Source organism: Molossus molossus, unplaced genomic scaffold (genome assembly GCF_014108415.1).
Source record: "Molossus molossus isolate mMolMol1 unplaced genomic scaffold, mMolMol1.p scaffold_m16_p_6, whole genome shotgun sequence".
NCBI classification, from domain to species: domain Eukaryota; kingdom Metazoa; phylum Chordata; class Mammalia; order Chiroptera; family Molossidae; genus Molossus; species Molossus molossus.
The window spans coordinates 28,993,879-29,012,087 of NW_023425399.1; the positions used below are offsets into that span (position 1 = coordinate 28,993,879).

The following is an 18,209-nucleotide window of genomic DNA, read 5'->3' on the forward strand; positions in this document are numbered from 1 at the left end:
CCCAATAAAAAAAAAATCCCAGAATAATTAGGTGGCAATATGATTTAAAAAAAAAAAAAGTGACTATATCCTTATCTCATACCGTGTTTATTCTAAACCCTGGTTCCTAAGAAAATATTAGTTTTCCTCCCTCATTCTGCTTTGAGGAAATTTTTAATAAATGCTCCTCCCAAAGGTTTTTATTCCCTCATACATGGAGAGCTAACTGTGAAGGCAAAATAATAAAAAGTTTATTACATAATGAGAAAAAAGAAAGGTAAGTCTGAATATAAGAAATGGCTGTGGGCCAACTGACAATAATGAAAAGACTTTTCTCGGTGAGTAATAAATGCAGAGCAACCCCATCTGAGGAGCCACAGATGATGTTAACACTTTTAACTCAGTGTTTTTCAAGGAAACAAGGAGAGAGAGAGCTCATTAGAAAACTGGAATGCAGATGTTCCTGGAAGATGGCAATTTCAAAGTACTATTGGCAATCAGTGCATGTAAAGGAGCAGTTAGAACCCTTGTAGAGGAAGAACGCCCAGATCAGTACCCAAGGAAGAGCCTTAATGCAACACCTTCATTTTCTGTACCCACTGCTTTCTGTAACCATTTTTTAAGCAGACTTTTCTGTGCCAAGAACATTCTTTTCTGTTTATTTTAAAATAATATCCAATTTTGGAAAAATGCTAAAATATTATTAAAGGTTTACATACACTTTTCACCCCATTTCACAAATGTTGTTGTGTTGCCCTACTTGCCTTAGTATTCTTTCTTTTCCTTCCCCTAACTCTACCTTTATATATTTTTTTCTAAAACATTTGAGAATCAGCTGTACATATAGCACCATTTTACCTCTGGATACTTGAAGGTGTATTTCCTAAAAACAAGAACATTCTCTTCTATGATAACAGTACAATTCTCAAGATCAGGAAATTAACACTGATACAATACTTATTATGTAATCTACAGATCTTTTTCAAATATTTCCAATTATTCCACTAATATCCTTTTAAAGACTCTTCTTTTAAATATTCTGTGGCTGTGGTCTTGGTGAAATAATCCCCAGCCTTTTCAAGAAGATGTAGTCATGCACTTAGCACATGCAAAAATAATTTGAGCCTCATTGATTTTTCAGGAAAAAAGACACCAAAACTTCCTTTTAGCTGTGCATGCAGACATTCCCGGAAGGCGACCACAAATGCAGGCTCACTCTATTCCCCAAAACCTGTATTATCAGAGAAGTTTCTGAATTATCTCTTTTTCCTGCAGGGTATTTGCGTACTGCTTTCCTGATTTCTCATTAGACTGAGAAAGCCCACATCAAAAATATCTTAGAAGATGTTTTTGCTTCCCTCTCACACAAAGCAAAGTAACTTTCTATTTCAATTTCAGAGCAAGAGAGGATGTACAGGGCTTGTGGGATGTACTAGTTGCTACCAGCAGCTTATTCCATTCCCTGTTCTTGAGACTATGGCTCTGCTATAAAGAAGTAATGAGGCCAAAGGACAGCAACCTAAATAAATGCCCACCAGAAAGAGGACTAAAGAAATTCTGGTGTATAAATTAATGTAATACTGTGCAACCATTCAAAAACAAGAGGCAGCTGTAAATGTTCCCAAATGAATTAAGCCTAACAACAGAAATTATCTAAGTCATTTTGACTCTGCAGAAGGAAACTGGGGGACTTGGGGAGATAGAGATGGAGGAAAGACATTTATAGTAAACCCTTTTGTTGCATCTGATTTTTTAAATTTTTTCCAGTGTATGTTATGTGTTGGGGAGGGAATCATGAGTAGTAGATAGGTAGATAGATAGATAGATACATACATACATACATACATAGAAAGAATGAATCATGGGGTAGGTAAATTTAAGAACATAAATTTGAAAACAAACAAAAAACCATTAGTTTCCATGTTCTCCAGCTGCACCTTTTGTTTCTAAAGCCATCACTCCCTTTTTTATTTTCACCACGGTTTAGTCTTCCCTTGGGTAGTGGAGACACAAAACAGATTTAGTCATGGACACACTCTGAACAGAACCGCACACCATACATAGCTTCCAATACACTTTTTAAGACTTGGAAGTACAGGGGGCGGGAAAAGATAAGGAGAAACCTTGGGCAATTTAAGTGGGACCTCGCCTCTCCCTGGGTCTCACTCAGATTGGCATTACCTCCTCTTACCTTCCATTCCTTCCTCCGCCTTATTCCCCACCCCCGCTCCAGACCCAGACCACCCTGGTGACTGGACTGGCGCAAATTGCCGCCTACTTGTGCTACCGCCCCCGTGGCCACCTCGTGACGTCAGGGCAGAGCGAGGGGGCGCCGCCTCCCGGGTGTCCGCCCCTCCCGTTCCTGCAGCCTGGACTTGCCCTTTAAAAGAGCGGGGGCCTGCGCCACACCGCGGGCACCAAGACACACGACTGTTTTCCTGGAGCATCTTCATTTCGCCTTTCGTCTGCATCTCGCTCCATTGCTCCATCTGCTCATCTTCGCGCAGCTTCGGGCGAGCCGGGCCATGCAGCGGGCAGTGCTTCTCGGCCTTCTGGGAGCCACGATGGTGGCCGGTGAGTGGGCGCGGCAGGCTGTTCAGCACCGCGGACAGCTCCCGCCTCTGTGTTTCCCTCGGCCGCGGGCATCTTGGCTGGAGGATACCGGGAGAGAAAGAGGGTTAAGTGGAAGGTTCCTCTCTCTTGCTTGAGGTTTTTAATTTCTTCTCTTTCCCGGGTGTTTTCCTTCCACTCCCCGCCCTACTGTCTGACTTGGAAAAAGCCAGAGGGCTTCCTAGCCCAACCCCAAGAGTCTCAGTCTTTTCCTCAGTTTTCCTGTGGATAGGGAGAAAACGTGCCCGTGCCTCCAAGGCACATTGCGCTCACTTCTAAGTTGCCAGACTCGCCCAGCCGGTGTGGCTCAGTGCTTGAGCATCAATCCATGCACCAAGAGGTCGCCGGTTCGATTCCTGGTCAGGGAGCATGCACAGGTTGTGGGTCTGATCCCAGTGGGGGACATGCAGGAGGTGGCCGATTGATGTTCTCTTATCAATGTTCCTATCTCTCTCCCTTTCCCTTCCTCTCTCTAAAAAATCAATAAAGAAAAAATATTAAAAATAAATAAATAAATAAATAAATAAATAAATAAATAAATTGCCAGGCTCTCTCTACCTATCTAGAGAGCCACTGTTATAGTCTTACTCTGTATCTGTATTTAAGTATTTGTTTGGCTTTTTAAAACCAGATAACCAAGGAGTGACAGTAGTGTAATATGATATAGTTGGTACCTGCATATTTTCCTTTGCTGTTGTTGTTATTATTATTATATAAACACGATGAGATAAAAGTAAGTCTCATACATAAGATACCATATTTTATTATTATCATGTTCATATATATGTGCATGTGTGTTCATGTATATGTGTGTACAGGGTTAATGTAATATTTTCTGTATTTTGTATTTTTGCCTCTGGAGAGAGGAAATTTCACACTCAATTTAATGAATTTTTAAGTTATGAATGAAAACTTCAGTAGATATTTTGACTTTTGTATTCCAGAAAAATAATAGAATATAAAATAACTACAAAAATATCCTTGGAGTACTAAAAATATTGTTTTAGTCAATTTGAGAGGATGAAATTTTTCTGGTTTTTAAAAATTGAGGTATAACTGACATATAACAGGATGAAATATTTGACAGTGTCTTCTGATGTGTGGATGAATTGGGATTACTCTTTCAAACTAGCTCTGGAGATTTAAAAAAATACATTGTGTGTGTATGTGTTGAAATAAAATAATTATGAGTACTGAGACTATTGAGAAGCAAATAGACCACCACCAGATTAAACTGGGGGTTTCCTTTGGCTGTTTTAATGACATCACATAATTTTTTTAAAAATCTGAGATTGAGATTCTAACTAGAATTGAGGTATTACCATCCATGAATATAAAGCTTTTAGTGGCAGCAATTAGTGGATCCAAAATGTAAAGAAACAAAAGGAAAGCCAATGGTAATCTATTTTGTTGCAAGCCACATACATTCAGAATTTTCTAAAATGCTTACGTTCTTACAAATTGCCTATAAATGTTCTCAATTTAATTAAAGAAATCCAAATGAATGATATAGTCTCTCTGGTCAAAAATATCTTCAGAAAGGAATTGCTTAAGAGGCTAAAGCTGTGCTATACATTGTACTATGGACCACAATGTGACATTTGTGAAGCTTATTTAACAATAGTGGTAAAATACTTATAGCTCTCTTATGTACAAGAATATTTTTTAAAGAGTTCATATTTTAACATGAGCTAAAATGGAGACATTATAGTTTTTAAAAGTTTATTGAGCTATAATTCACCAATAATAAAACCCATCCTTTTAAAGTGCATAATTTAGTGATTTTTAGTATATTCACAGATTGTATACCCACTATCAAATTTCAGAACATTTTCATTACCCCAGATAGAAATTCCATATCCATTAGCAGTTATTTTCCATTCCCACCTCCCCCAACACCTGGAAACGAGACATGATTAACCTTCAAGCAGAGTTTGTTATTTAGCAAAATCACAGGGCTGGGGAAAAAACTCAGGAAACCATATGGTCCATTTCCTACCCTTCAGAGTTTCTGGAAGGAGAGCTACACATTTTTACAGTAGCTACTGTGCACTCTAAAAATTAATATGAATGAAGTAGCTATATGATATCCATTTTATACCAGGTTAGATAGTTTCTGCATTCAGAAGGGCCTGATTAACTTGTTATTATACAGCTTTATTTTCAATGTGGGATCATACCTTGATAGTCTTATGAGATATTAATACTTTGGGTGTTATTCTCAGATTTATAGTACAATATTATTTGAATTTTTTTTCTACCATTTGACTATTTTAACAAAGCCCACTGGCTTTTCTTTTGTGTCTCCTGAGTCTTCACACAAAAATAAGGTAACTACTTTAGGGGAATCAAGGTGTTCTGGTTATTACTTTGTTGTCACAGATTCTGTTGGAAGCAACACAATGGCACTTATATGTCTCACCAAGATGCACAATGTACTTTCTCAAGGAGTCCCTAGTTCCTTTCCATCAAACAGATTTCTGAAGAGCTTAAACCAGAGAAACAATACTATTTTGTAATAATAAATATAAGCTGCAAATTGTTTAGAGCAATAAAAGAAAAATATTTCCCTCTCCCAAATCTGATGACTGCTTATAGTTTGCCAATATCAGTAGCTAATAAAAACATATATTCTACATTTTGGAGGGGGGAAAAGGGAAGTATTAGCAAGAAACTGCAATATGAAAGAAATTTAGTAAAGCTAGATTTTAAAAGGCACCTTCTGAGAGGAGGAATTCTCTTAGTTATTTCTTTCCAGAGGATTTTACAGATTTCAGGTAGAAAGAGTAAGTACCAAAGTGGGAATGTTCCCTCCGTTGAAGGCTAAAATAATCACCCATCATAGCGCACCGTGGGTGCCAATGTGGGCCATATGAATCTTTCTTTTTTAATCCTCACCTGAGGACATTTTTTCATTTTTTGTTCAGATAGAGTGGGAGGGAGAGAGAGGAAAAGAGAGAGAGAAACATTGATGTGAAAGGGACACATCGAGTGGCTGCCTCCCCCACGACCCAACCAGGGCCGAGGACAAACAGCAACCATGGTACATGCCCTTAGCGGGAACCGGACCCAAATCTCTCTGGACCGCAGGCCAATGCTCTAACTGCTGAGCCAAACTGGCCAGGGCAGAATCTTATCTGAACTATATTTCAGGATGAACAGGGGGTCTTTATACCTCATTAGCCACTTCTTAAACATTTTACAAATGATTTTAACATGCTGGCTAACTTTAGGCCTCTTGAAACAATTGAAGTAGATCCCAGGCCATGCTTGGAAAGGGAAAATTCAGTAAGGTGAGTAAATGGAATAGGTGTTATATTTCTAGGTTGAGCCGTATGGTATGTAATTGATTGGAGGGGGTGTAGTTACAGTGGCTTGGGGAGCAAACATTTTGGGAGGAAAGGTCAGGTTGCTGGTTATAAATAAACTGCGTTTCAGTAGCTTACATCTCCGATGTCTGAGGGTTTTGCTTTTGCTCCAGCTAGCTCGTCTCTTGTTTCAGGGACCTAGAAGAATTTTCTGCACTGATTTTCTCCTCCAGGCAGTGCCAGAAGAACAGAGGAGATGAGCCTATGTGCACATAAATGCTTTGAGCAAATCCAGTGGAAAAGGCTTGGACAACACCAAATCAAAGTGAAACATAAAAATATCAAAACAGCTTTGAAAAAGAAGGCACTGGAAAATTGAAATCAACTGAAGTATTTCCTAAGAAGATAATATACTTCAGTCTGGTTTAAAAGAAGCAGAATCTCATGAAATTTAATTTAAATGAATTAAAATGATCCTTTTTAATGCCCTCATAAATAGTTGTTAAACACCTATTTGCATATGATACTATGGACTCAATGCTCTAGTAGAATTAAAAACCTCCCATGTTCTCTGCATGGCTGCAGACAGCATAGGGGATGACATACAGCATTGACTGATACAGATGCATAAGCAAGCTTGTCCAGGCAGATAGCTAGGGTAAAAATGAGGTAACTGATTATGTGAGATAGTCACAACAATGTTTTTGTAAAGGAACTGAGTTTTGGAGGGGACAGGAGTAGGCAGAGGGAGTCACAGATCTTTACCCATTTTGGATGGGCAGAAGGGTGGAGGAGGGCACCCTGGTTTTATTTAAACTAGGTCTATTTTAAACTTTTAATTGATGTATAATATACATATACATATAGAAAACTGCGCAGATCTTAAATGTACAGCTTAATGAATTTTTCATGCATTGAGCACACCTGTGTCATCAGCACCTAGATTAAGAAACAGAACATTACCAGTGTTCCCAAACCTTCCCTTGTCTGTGCTCTGAGTTTGATTTATACTGAATATAAGATAGCATTCATTTCCAAATCATGTTTAAGACATTGCTAGGGAAAACAACTGTGTCTGTGTGTGTGTGTGTGTGCGCGCGCGCACAACTCCTGGGCAATCATCCCTAACTATCTTTATTCTGTTCATCTCTGACTCTACCCCTCTCTCCAAGTACTGCATGTGTTAGGTGGGGGATGATTTTGTGTTTGGGTTCACACCACTTTCAAAGTCAATTCAAGTCATTTCCCTTTTTTCTCCCCTCTTTCAAAGCTGTCAGTTCTATGCCAGTGGATAACAGAAACTACAATGAAGAAATGGTAAGTTGTGCCCGGCCGGTGTGGCTCAGTGGATTGAGTGTCATACCATGGACTGAGAGATCCTGGTTCGTTTCCCAGTCAGGGCACATGCCTGGGATGCAGGTTCAATCCCCAGTAAGAGGCATGTAGGAGGCAGCTGATCAATGTTGCTCTCTCACATCGATGTTTCTATCTCTCCCTTCCTCTCTCTCTAAAAAATCAATAAAAACATTTTTTAAAAAAGAAATGGGAAGTTGAAATATGTCTAGAATCTAGACTTATATCTAGACTCGAGATTCTCCCGCTCCTTATTACACTGAACTAAACAAAATAAAAGCCCAAAACAAACAACAACACAAAACAAACCAGGTTTTCAGTGCTGAGGGAATAAGGGCAAAGATGTCCCTCCTGCCCTGGGCTCTCACTTTTTTCCTGGATGTTTTAGTGTCTCTGAGGACAACTGTCTCATCAGACCATTTTCCTTCCAACTTGTTCAGAAATGGGTGCTTATTACTCCTAGGGTGATCTTGGCCCAGAGCCTTCTTGCATTGCTCTATGGAGAGGCCTGGGAGGTTTCATCACAGTCCTGTAAATTTACATCTCTATCCCAAGGATCCTGCATCAGTACAGGTCACGTAGCCACACATCTCTGGGACAGCAGCTCTGGGTTGAGTAGTCTGCCATGCCTTTGATATCAGCTTCTGCCAATCTGCTTTTGGATTTCCCCCTAGGTGACTCGCTGCATCATCGAGGTCCTCTCAAATGCCCTGTCGAAGTCCAACGCTCCACCCATCTCCCCTGAGTGCCGACAAGTCCTCAAGAAGAGTAAGTTTCCTGCACTGCAGGGAGCTTTGCCCCCTGAGTGGTCCTTGCTCCTGCTCTCTCTAGTTCACCTTCCACTTTACCTCCAAACCAGGGACATAATGCAGTGTGGGGGGGGGGGTACAGACTAGACTGGTATCTGGGGAGACGGAATATATAGCTTCTAGCCTCTACTCTGCCACTTGATCACTATGTGACTATGGAAAAGATCTGTGCCCCTCTAGGCTAATTTCCTCAAAGTAAAATGAAGGGACTGAGCTAGTGGTAGTCTTTGAGATGTCTGTCAGTTCTTAAATTCCTTGTTTCAGAGTTTGGATTTTCAGAACAAGCTTTTATTTGGGTGCAAGAGATGTGGGGAGTGCTTATTTGTGATTGGAGGAGGGAGGATTGAGCATTCTGGGAGTGTTGGAAAATGACAGAATAGAAGGAGATTTTACATATTCTTCTCTTTGCCATCAACTCTTGACAGTGATGATTTTCCGAGTTAGAAGCTGAGAAAGGTGACTTGGAAACTTCTGGCCTGTTTACCTGAAAGGTTGGTTAAGCCATTTCAATGCAGAGCTTATTAGAAGGGAGGTACTACCAAACGGTACCAGGAATCCCAGGCCTGCGAACTGGAAAGGGTGAGGGTAGAAGCAGAGCACCCCATGAGTCAGAGCAATGACCTTCTGAATCCAGATGGGGGTGTTTTCTTTATGCAAATCAGCTTCTGTTGAAAACAAATTTTGAACAGTGACACAAGCAGTACCCATTGGGAGTTGACATTAAGAGATCAATTTTATAAAACTATGTAGTCTCTTTTTGCATGAAGTCAAACTGGTTTAAACAAACAAACAAACAAACAAACAATAAAACCTATTCCCTTCAACACCTTTCTCTTCTTTTAAATTTTTAGTCAGGCTGGGAACAATGGACTTTTCTTTATCTTTTTACCTTCAAAATCTCTCATTGCAAAATAATACTTTTTTGCTAGCGTTGCACATGAACCCTCAACCATAGAATGGTAAAAATGAGTATTGCAAGGATTAGCAATTGACCAAAAGAGTTGCCTGGGGGACTCAATCCACCACTGGGAATTTCAGGGTAACTATAGTAGGTGTGGGGGCCTGAGCCTGTAGGGGCCCCATGGACCCATGGAAGTACAAGCTTGTCTACCAATGCCTACATACATACTTCTTACTGAATTTCTCCCAACTTTCTTTGCCAGCCAGTACAGGGAATGAGAGCAAAGTGGATCTCAGGCAGGGCCTAAAGGCTGCTCCTCAGGGCAAACCCATCTCGCTATTTCTCTTCCCCTTTCTTTGTTTACCAGATGGATGTAAAAGTTTGAGGTCTGTCATACTAGGTCATCAAAGAACCATGATTGCTTAGAAAGAGCCATTGAATGTAGGGCTCCGCTTGCCTGCCAAGTTCAGATTCTTAGCCCCTTAGGTTGTGGCCATAAGATTCTAGGCTCTGCTTATTATTGATTGTGCCCTGGGGTCTTTTTTTTTCTTTTAATCTTCACCCAAGGATACTTTTCCATTTATCTTCAGATAGAGTGGGAGGGAGAGAGAGAAAGATCCATGTGAGAGAGACACATCTATTGGTTGCCTCTCACATGACCCCAACCAGAGCCAGGAACCAAACCACAACCGACACATGCCCTTGACTGGAATCGTACCCTCAACTCTTTGGTCTGTGGGCTGATGCCTCTAAATGCTGAGCCAAGGCTGCTCTGGGGTCTTTTGATGTCTGTTGTGAGAGCTCCAGGGAAACTAGTAAAAAACAAATGGCTCAGCCCTGGCCGGTTTGGCTCAGCAGTTAGAGCGTCGGCCTGCGGTCCTGAGAGACCCGGGTTCGGTTCCCGCTAAAAAATAAATGGCTCAGGACCCTGGTGACATTATATCCAGAGAGCCATAAAGTGCTGAGATTGGGAAGATTTAAGAGCTCCTATGGGGTTGCAGACTCACATGCCAGCCAGGGCCAGACAAACAAATAACATAAAGCAGTAAGGCAGGACAGGCCTGTAACGAGGAGCAGATATTTCTCAGGTCCAACCCTACTGTGGAGGAATACAGACTGTAACTAGATCCCGGGATTTTTTTCAAAAGAAGTTAAAGTTGGGATTTGTAAGCATATCTCCTGGTATTTAAGTATTGCTTCTGAATTAGAATTTACTAAAAATGTTATTAAGGCCAAACAATTCACTTCTGGGCTACCATTTTGTGACTTGTGCCCTATTCTAGTTTTCTCTCCCCTGTTGACATGTCTTAAGCTGATCCAAAGATTGGTGGAGCTTTCAGCCAACTGGGTGGATGAATTCCTTCCTACAGCCTCCCTCCCACACCCAGCCCATCTCCATCTCCATTGCCAGTCCCTCCAGCACATCTCTGGAGCCAGCATACACTTACTGAGCAAGGGAGCAGGAAAGAATCATTGGTTTATGGCTTGAAGAGATTTTAGGGAATGCGTAATCCAATTTCTTAACAGGTATAAGATTCTCTTGACCAGGTGATGTGGTCATCGTTACAACATTATAGGGATGGAACATGCACTTCCCCTTTTTACTTGAAATTAAGAGTGAGCTTCATGCCTCGATTTTACAGGTTGACAGTGACTATGTGCTGCTAATCACAGCCCTTCTCTGATCTCACCTGCGGGGGCTTAAAGCTAAATTTAGGAGGAAGTGCTAAGCCTCAGGCACAAGCTGCTACAGGCAGCACATATTTAACTGAGAAAAAATAAAAAATACTTTTGTTCCTGACCAGCAGGCAGTAGGAAGGGGCCACACAGCCTCTGCTCTGGGAAGCTGAGATCCTGTCTGATCGGTGGCACTATTTCAGCTGACTCTCAGAATGACGTCAGTATCTGGCCAAAGCCTCCCGGTTACTGGTGCCTACCTGGCCAGCCCCACCAGCCCCTAAGCTGCACACACTACCACTGGCTCTTAAAAGGCAAAGACATTGGTGAGGGGCCAGCCCTCAAGTGTCTGAGTGTGAAAGGTCATTTCAATTGTGTCATAAAACACGAGAATGTTAGCATGGCAGTCTGGGCTTTAAACAGGGAGATAGAGACCTTCCACTATTGCTTGGGCATTTTTTGCAAAACAGACCAGTTTTTTCTATTTTGTAAATGTCAGTTTAACATGACTCAGATCCGTTTAATAAAAATATAATGTGAACCACAAATATAATTTCAAATTTTCTAGCAGCCACATTAAAAAGACAGGTGAGCCCTGGCCAGTTTGGCTCAGTGCTTAGTGTGTTGGCTGCGGACCAGAGAGTCCTAGGTTCAATTCCTGCTAAGGGCACATACCTCGGTTGCAGTTTGTTCCTGGCCCCGGTTGGGGTCGTGTGGGTGGCAACCACTCGATGTGTCTCTCTCACATTGATGTTTCTCTCTCTCTCTTCCTCTCTCCCTCCCCCCCACTCATCTGAAGATGAATGCAAAAATGTCCTCGGGTGAGGGAGAAAGAAAAAAAGACAGGTGAAATTAATTTTTTAATAATATATTTAGTTTTATCTAATATATTTATTTAATATATAAGTTATTATACATCCAATATTATACATCCAAGTTATTATATAGCCATTATCCAATACATTCAAAATGTTGTCATTTCAACATATAATCAATATAAAAAATTGAGATATTTTACATTTTTTTGTATGAATTTTAAAAATCTGGTAGGTGCCCTGGTCGGTTTGCTCAGCAGTTGGAGAGTTGGCCCTCGGACCAAAGAGTCATAAGTTCAGTTTTATTCAAGGGCATGTACCTTGGTTTCGGGTTCAGTCTCAGCCCTGGTCAGGGTTGTGCGGAAGGCAGCCAATGTCTCTCTCTCTCTCTTCCCCTCCCTCCATCCCTTCCACTCTGTCTGAAGATAAATAAAATAATATCTTCAGGTGAGGATTAAAAAAAAATCTGGTGGGTATCCATCTTACCCTTACAGCATGTCTCAGTTCAGACCAGCCACATTTCACGTGCTGAATAGCCACAGAGGGCCAGTGGCTCCCACAATGGCCAGTTCAGGTGTACATCCAGGGCTGTGAGTGACCTTGGCATCCAGGCGCTCTTCTGAACTCAGTGACCTAAGTTGAAATCCAAACCTCCCAGCTAACAAGTCAGACGGTGTTAACTGCGTGTCTCCTTTCACGAGATGTCCTTGAGTTAAGGAGGGTTTAGTAAAGGAACTGTCGACATTTGGAAAAGATGGGAGAGAACAGCATTCCGTTAAAATATTGCTTATACCATCTACTGTTGACTCTTGAAAATACAAAGAAAACCCAGTCTACTGATCTTCATCCTCAACATTTGAGAACATACTGGGCAGATGGGACCTGAGTCAAGGAAGAAATGGCCTTTCCATTGCTGTGTAGTTTTCTCAGGGAAGAAATATACACCCTTCTTATCACCAAATACTAAGTTATGTTGTCACTTACTGCTAGGTTGAGTCTACACAGTTGTTTGGATAACAAAAGCCTGAGAAACTAATAATTTAAAACTTTTTCAATCCTCCTTTGAATCCTGATATTTCTTATTTTGGCTATTTAACTTTATTTAGCTGGATTTTAGGTAACTTTTCGATTCCTACTTAGAGCAAATATGGAAGGAGTGGCCCTGAATCACACCTCTCTGAGCCCCAAGATCTTAGTCTGCAAAAAGATGAGCTTGAACTAGACAAATTCTGAGTTTTTTTTATGGTATTAAATTCTAACATGTCATAAATCTATACTTGGATTTCAATTCAATCATGGATAGTACCGATAAGAGATGCTGGTTGGGTGTTATGAAAATAAATAAAAATACAGAGAGTTTATTATTAGATAGCCAAGGAGCTTTCATACCATCTGCTTTTAAAAGGAATCTGAGTATATTCTTTATTAACTTTAAAAAATTCTCCAAGTGACTTCCAGGGTCCTTAGGATTTGTGGTGATCACTCAGGCTGGTGCCTGTTGAACCACAAGCAATTCTGAAGTTATACTCACTCTTTTCAAATTTTTCATTACAGGTGGAAAAGAGGTTAAAGATGAAGAGAAAAGTAAAAACGAAAACACAAGGTTTGAAGTAAGATTGTTGAGAGACCAAGCTGATGCCTCTGAAGCCCACAGACCCTCCAGTAGGGAGGACACAGGAGCCCCAGGGGCGGGGGACACCCAAGGCCCATCAGCGGCCAACGCAGAAGGCGATGGGCCCAGTCGAGAGGGAGCAGGCGAGCCCGAGGGGACCCTCTATCCCTCTGACAGTCAAGTCTCCAAAGAAGCAAAGACACACCATTCTGGGAAGAGCGAGGGAGAGGACAAGGAGGAAGAGGAAGGAGAGAAATATCAGAACAGGGAGCATGGGGACGGCGGCAGTGAAGAGAAACACCTGGAAGAGCCAGGAGAGACCCCAAATGCCTTTCTTGACAAAAGAAACCAGGCGACAACTAAGAAAAAAGAGGAGCTAGTGTCCAGATACAGCTCACACGCTGCCAGGCTCCCCGAGGAAAAGACACACAGCCGGGAGAGGAGTAGCCAAGAGAGCAGAGAAGAGACGAGGACCCAGGCAAAACGCCCCCAAGAGTCTAAAAGCCAAACTGGGAGCCAAGAAGAATCTGAGGAAAGTGAGGAAGATTCCAGCCATGAGGTGGACAAACGTCGCTCTAGGCCGAGACATCACCATGGGTGGAGGAGGCCCGGCAGATCCTCGGAGGAAAGGGGACAACCCCGGGCGGAATCTGAGGCGTCAGTCGTGGACGTGGCCAGCTTAGGGGACAAGAGGGACCGTTATCCAACCCACTACAGGGCTTCAGAGGAAGAACCCGAATACGAGGAAGAAGGAAGGAGTTACGCGGGGGTCCAGGCTCCTGAGAACCTGGAGAAGGGGCGACATGGGGGCAGAGGCAGGGAGAAGTATGGAGCTCCAAGGCCTCCCAGTGAGGAGAGCCAGGAGGAGGAGGACAAGAGAAATCGCCCCAACTCGCAGCTTGACAACATGGCCTATGGATATGGGGAGGAAAGCGAGGAAGAGAGGGGCCCTGCGTGGGGAGACCGCCACGGAGCCGGAGCCAGGGAGCCTGGCGCCTATTCCACGCCAGACAGAGACGGGAACCACTTCATGGGTGGAGGACACTCCCCTGTTCAAGAAAACCAGTTGGACAAGGCCAGGAGGCTGGGGCAAGGCCAGTGGAAAGAGCAGGACAGAAATGACCTCAGCTATGGTGAGGAAGCCGGGGAGCAAGGGGCCCGCGGGAAGTGGCAGCAGCTGGAGGACCTGCAAGACCCGGAGAACAGGGAGGAAGCGCGGCTGCCAGGCAAACAGTACACCCCCTATCCCGCCCCTGAAAAGAGGAGGAGACTAGGGGAGCTGCTCAACCCGTACTACGCCCCTTCCCAGGGAAAGGGCAGCCAATTTGACAGAAAAGACAACATAGATGACCGTTTTCTTGAGGGTGAAGACGAGAATGGCCTGACCTTGAATGAGAAGAATTTCTTCCCAGAATACAACTATGACTGGTGGGAGAAAAAGCCCTTTGAGGAGGATGTGAACTGGAGATATGAGAAGAGAAACCTCGCCCCCAAACTGGATCTGAAAAGGCAGTATGACCGAGTGGCTGAGCTGGACCAGCTCCTTCACTACAGGAAGAAGTCAGCCGAATTTCCAGACTTCTACGACGTGCAGGAGCCACTGAGCCCACGCCACGCAGCGGGACACGAAAAGGACAGGGCTGGCCCAGGGGCACTGACAGAGGAAGAGGTACAGTGTTTAAAATTAACTTAAGATGGCTAATGTTATTACGTTCCAGGCTATCTGATATTGACCGGGAGAAACTGGTGGGAATTAATCACCACAATAATGTACCCCCAGTTAACCGAATGGAGACAGCTTCTGGGCTTGATTTCTGCCTACTGTCTAGCCATTGTCCACATCCCTGCCCACCTGCTCCGGTTGCGCTGTGCTACACCTTGGCCGCACACTGCAATCCCGTGGAGATTTTGAAGAATTACTGATGTCTGGGACCCGTCCCCAGAGATTCCGTTTGGTACTGGGTGCTGCCTGGCATCAGCATTTTTTAAATCTCCCAGATGGTTTCAATGTTCAGCCAAGGCTGACAACCAAGCACTGCTCTGGTGTCTTCCCTTGGTTATTTGATGCTGCATCACTATTTCCCAGGGCAGGTAAAAGCAGATGATAGAGAAATTCGTTGTTTGGTCTATCTTCGCCAGCTCATGGCCTGTAACTGTCAGAAATTTACATCGGGAAAGATAACATGATCAGAGCTGTCCCTTTTCCTCCTATTGATCATGTAGGTGCTGCTCAACATGACTGTGCAGCAGCATCTCGAGAGAGTCCTAGCCCTCAGAGTGTGGGACTCAGGAGGTCCCGGGTGCAGTCCAGGAATCTGCATTCCTGACGAGTTCCTCAGTGATGCTGCTGGTGCTGCTGGCGGGGGGACTACCTTCTAAGAACCACTCATGTAGGGTGTCTCATAGAGCCTCAAAAATATAGAAAATCCTCTTTCCGTTCATACTGCCTTAAACTACAATGATATAAATTGATCTGGAACCTCATGCTTCCTTTTTTGTGTGTGTGTGTTTTCTAGGAAAAAGAACTTGAAAACTTGGCTGCAATGGATTTGGAACTACAGAAAATAGCGGAGAAGTTCAGTAATCGAAGGGGCTGATGGTCATTGGAGCCAAGGGCCATTCACTTTATGTATTTCCCACCACTTCACTAAAAGGCGTCATTCATTCACCTAAAGGCAGAAAGTAGACTACTATTCATTATCTGCTTGAGGCAATTAGAAATGTCTTTAATTTGTGCCAGAATGCTATTGAAAATAAAAATAGCATGACTTGTAGCATATTCTTTCTGCAAAATCGACATATTAACATGCTTGTGACAATGACTGTGCTACTATCCTTGAAAAAATATGTTTGTATCCATTTAAAATAATAAAAGATTCATCTGAAGCCAAAATGTCATGTCCTCAGCCTAATAGAAGGGAGTATGATATTCAAATCCGTTCTTTAAAGTGAATTCTAAAAGACAGCACTAACATTCATTGGTCTTTCGATGAGGAAAAGGAAAAAAAAAAGAAAGAAAAGCAAACCTTTCAAAGATGTAAAGAGAAAAAGATCAGGAAAAGACATCTTTTACCCCAGGCTGGAGAAAGATTAAATAAGTTTAAAGAACCGTTTGAAACATTACTTTAAAAATCCTGTTATCTGCCTGGCTGGTGTGGCTCAGTGGTTGAGCATCGACCCATGTGCCAGTTAGATTCTTGGTCAGGGCACATGCCCAGATTGTGGGCCAAATCCCCAGTGGAGGGCATGCAGGAGGCAGCCAACCAATGTTCTCTCTCATCAATGCTTCTATCTCTCTCTAAAAATCAAAAAAGAAAAAATCCTGTTATCTGGAGAGCTCTGGGAGTAGCTGGCCAATGGTTAGTGTCCAGGGCCAAAGAGAAAGCCTAGATAATGGGAAGAACTCTGGATTGGGAAGCACAACATCTAGGCAGGTCCAGAAAGATCCCTGGGGCCTCAGGGCCTGTCTGATTTCTACTCAGTAAGGAGACAGGGTCTCTGACTCTATTTCCAAGTAGCTATGTGACTTTGGACAAGTTACTTTCCCTCTCTGGACCTGGTTCATCAGTAAAATAAGGCCATCTGTCTCATTGGGTTGTTATGAGAATATGTGTTTGTGCAAAAGGCTCAGAGTAGTGCCTGGAGTATGCCAACGGTGCAGGAAATGTTGGCTGCTGCCATTGTTATGCCCACGACTTCTTACAGTAAGACAGTAGGACAATTTCCCCTTCTTCCTCTTTTTACCTGTCTTTTTATTTCTAGCCAATGATGGTTTCTACTTGGTTGATTTCTACTGTTTTGACAGTTCTAGTAAAGAGCTGTTTTCAGGAGGTATCTGGGGATGACGTATGGCTGTTATTCACCCAGGAGAGCCTGCTTCTCCTCCTCTTCATAAAGTCAAGAATTGCCTGTGCTATTTTAACCAGCCTCTGTTTAGATGAACTTTCAGTCACATACTATTCCAGGAGATTTCAGTTTTATCATATGGGGAACAAGCCAATCAGTGCTACAAATGTACAGCAAGTTGTTCGAAATCTGGCACACATCTCTAGAAGGCTGCTTGCTATTTCTCTGCCTGGGGTCTTCTTTTTCTGGCCATGGGATCAGGATGGGCTGTTTGCAAAGGCAAGTGAGACATGCTGGGGGGACAATGGCTCCTAGAACCAGCCTCATAGTGAACAAGTTGGTATATAAATATTGTATTAGTTTCCCGGGGCTGCCACAACGAAGTACCACAAGCTAGGTGGCTTAAAACAACAGAAATTTACTTTCTTACAAGTTCTGGAGGCCAGAAGACCAAAATTAAGTTGTTGGCAGGGCTATGCTCCCTCTGAAGCCTGTAGAGGAGGATTAAGATGATGCAAGTGTGCTGGGGGTCTGGTGACCCAAGGGTCCATGACTCACTCTGGGTTCCGTGACTCACTCTGGGTTCTTATCTTCATGCAGGAAAGAATTTAAATTCAAGTCAGCATAGTTTAAAGTGAAAGTGAGTTTACTAGGGAAGCAGTGAGACAGAGTGGACTACTCCACAGACCGAGCAGCTCCTTTGTAGTGAGGTTTGCTTCCTTTATTGATATTTAATGAGGGGGAAGGGCATTCAGTAAAGGGGGAGGAATATTCAGGATTTTTCCAGGAAAGGGGTGGAGTCTTCCTAGAAGAGCTCCATCGGTCCTTCTATGGGCTTTCCATTTCTGACCATGGTGGCCAGTGGTATGTCGATTACTATGCTAACATATCACAGAGAGCGTGCAATGAGGCTAGGGGTTACTGTAGAGTGAAACTAGTCACCATACGGATCAAGCTGGTCTCTGCCTGTGCTAGGCCATAAATCCTACGGGGTTTGTCTAACTATCTCCTGTAGCCCTTGCTGGTTACAGCCATTGTGCCACATGCCCTACCTCACTTCCTTGTCTCGTCCAGCTTCTGGTGGCCCAAGACCAGCTTCTCGTGGTGGCGTAGTTCCAATCTCTGCCTCCATCTTCACACGGCTGTCCTTTTCCTATCAGTCTCTGTCTGCTCACGTGATGTTCTTTTTATAAGGATACCAGTTATATTGTATGAAAGGCCCACCCTACTCCAGCATGACCTTAACTAATTACATCTGCATTGACCCTACTTCCAAATAAGGTCACATTTTGAGGCACT

At 43.0% G+C, this 18,209-nt stretch overlaps 1 protein-coding gene across 1 annotated transcript; it reads left to right on the forward strand.

The window, feature by feature from the left end:
• The first annotated feature begins 2,333 nt into the window (after window positions 1-2,333).
• On the forward strand, window positions 2,334-15,918 carry CHGB (chromogranin B). Its single transcript, XM_036245037.1, has 5 exons — window positions 2,334-2,553; window positions 7,168-7,214; window positions 7,925-8,018; window positions 13,007-14,733; window positions 15,581-15,918. Exons 1-5 carry the CDS (start codon window positions 2,505-2,507, stop codon window positions 15,659-15,661), a joined length of 1,998 nt encoding a protein of 665 aa, XP_036100930.1. The 5' UTR covers window positions 2,334-2,504; the 3' UTR covers window positions 15,662-15,918.
• The last annotated feature ends 2,291 nt before the right edge of the window (window positions 15,919-18,209 follow it).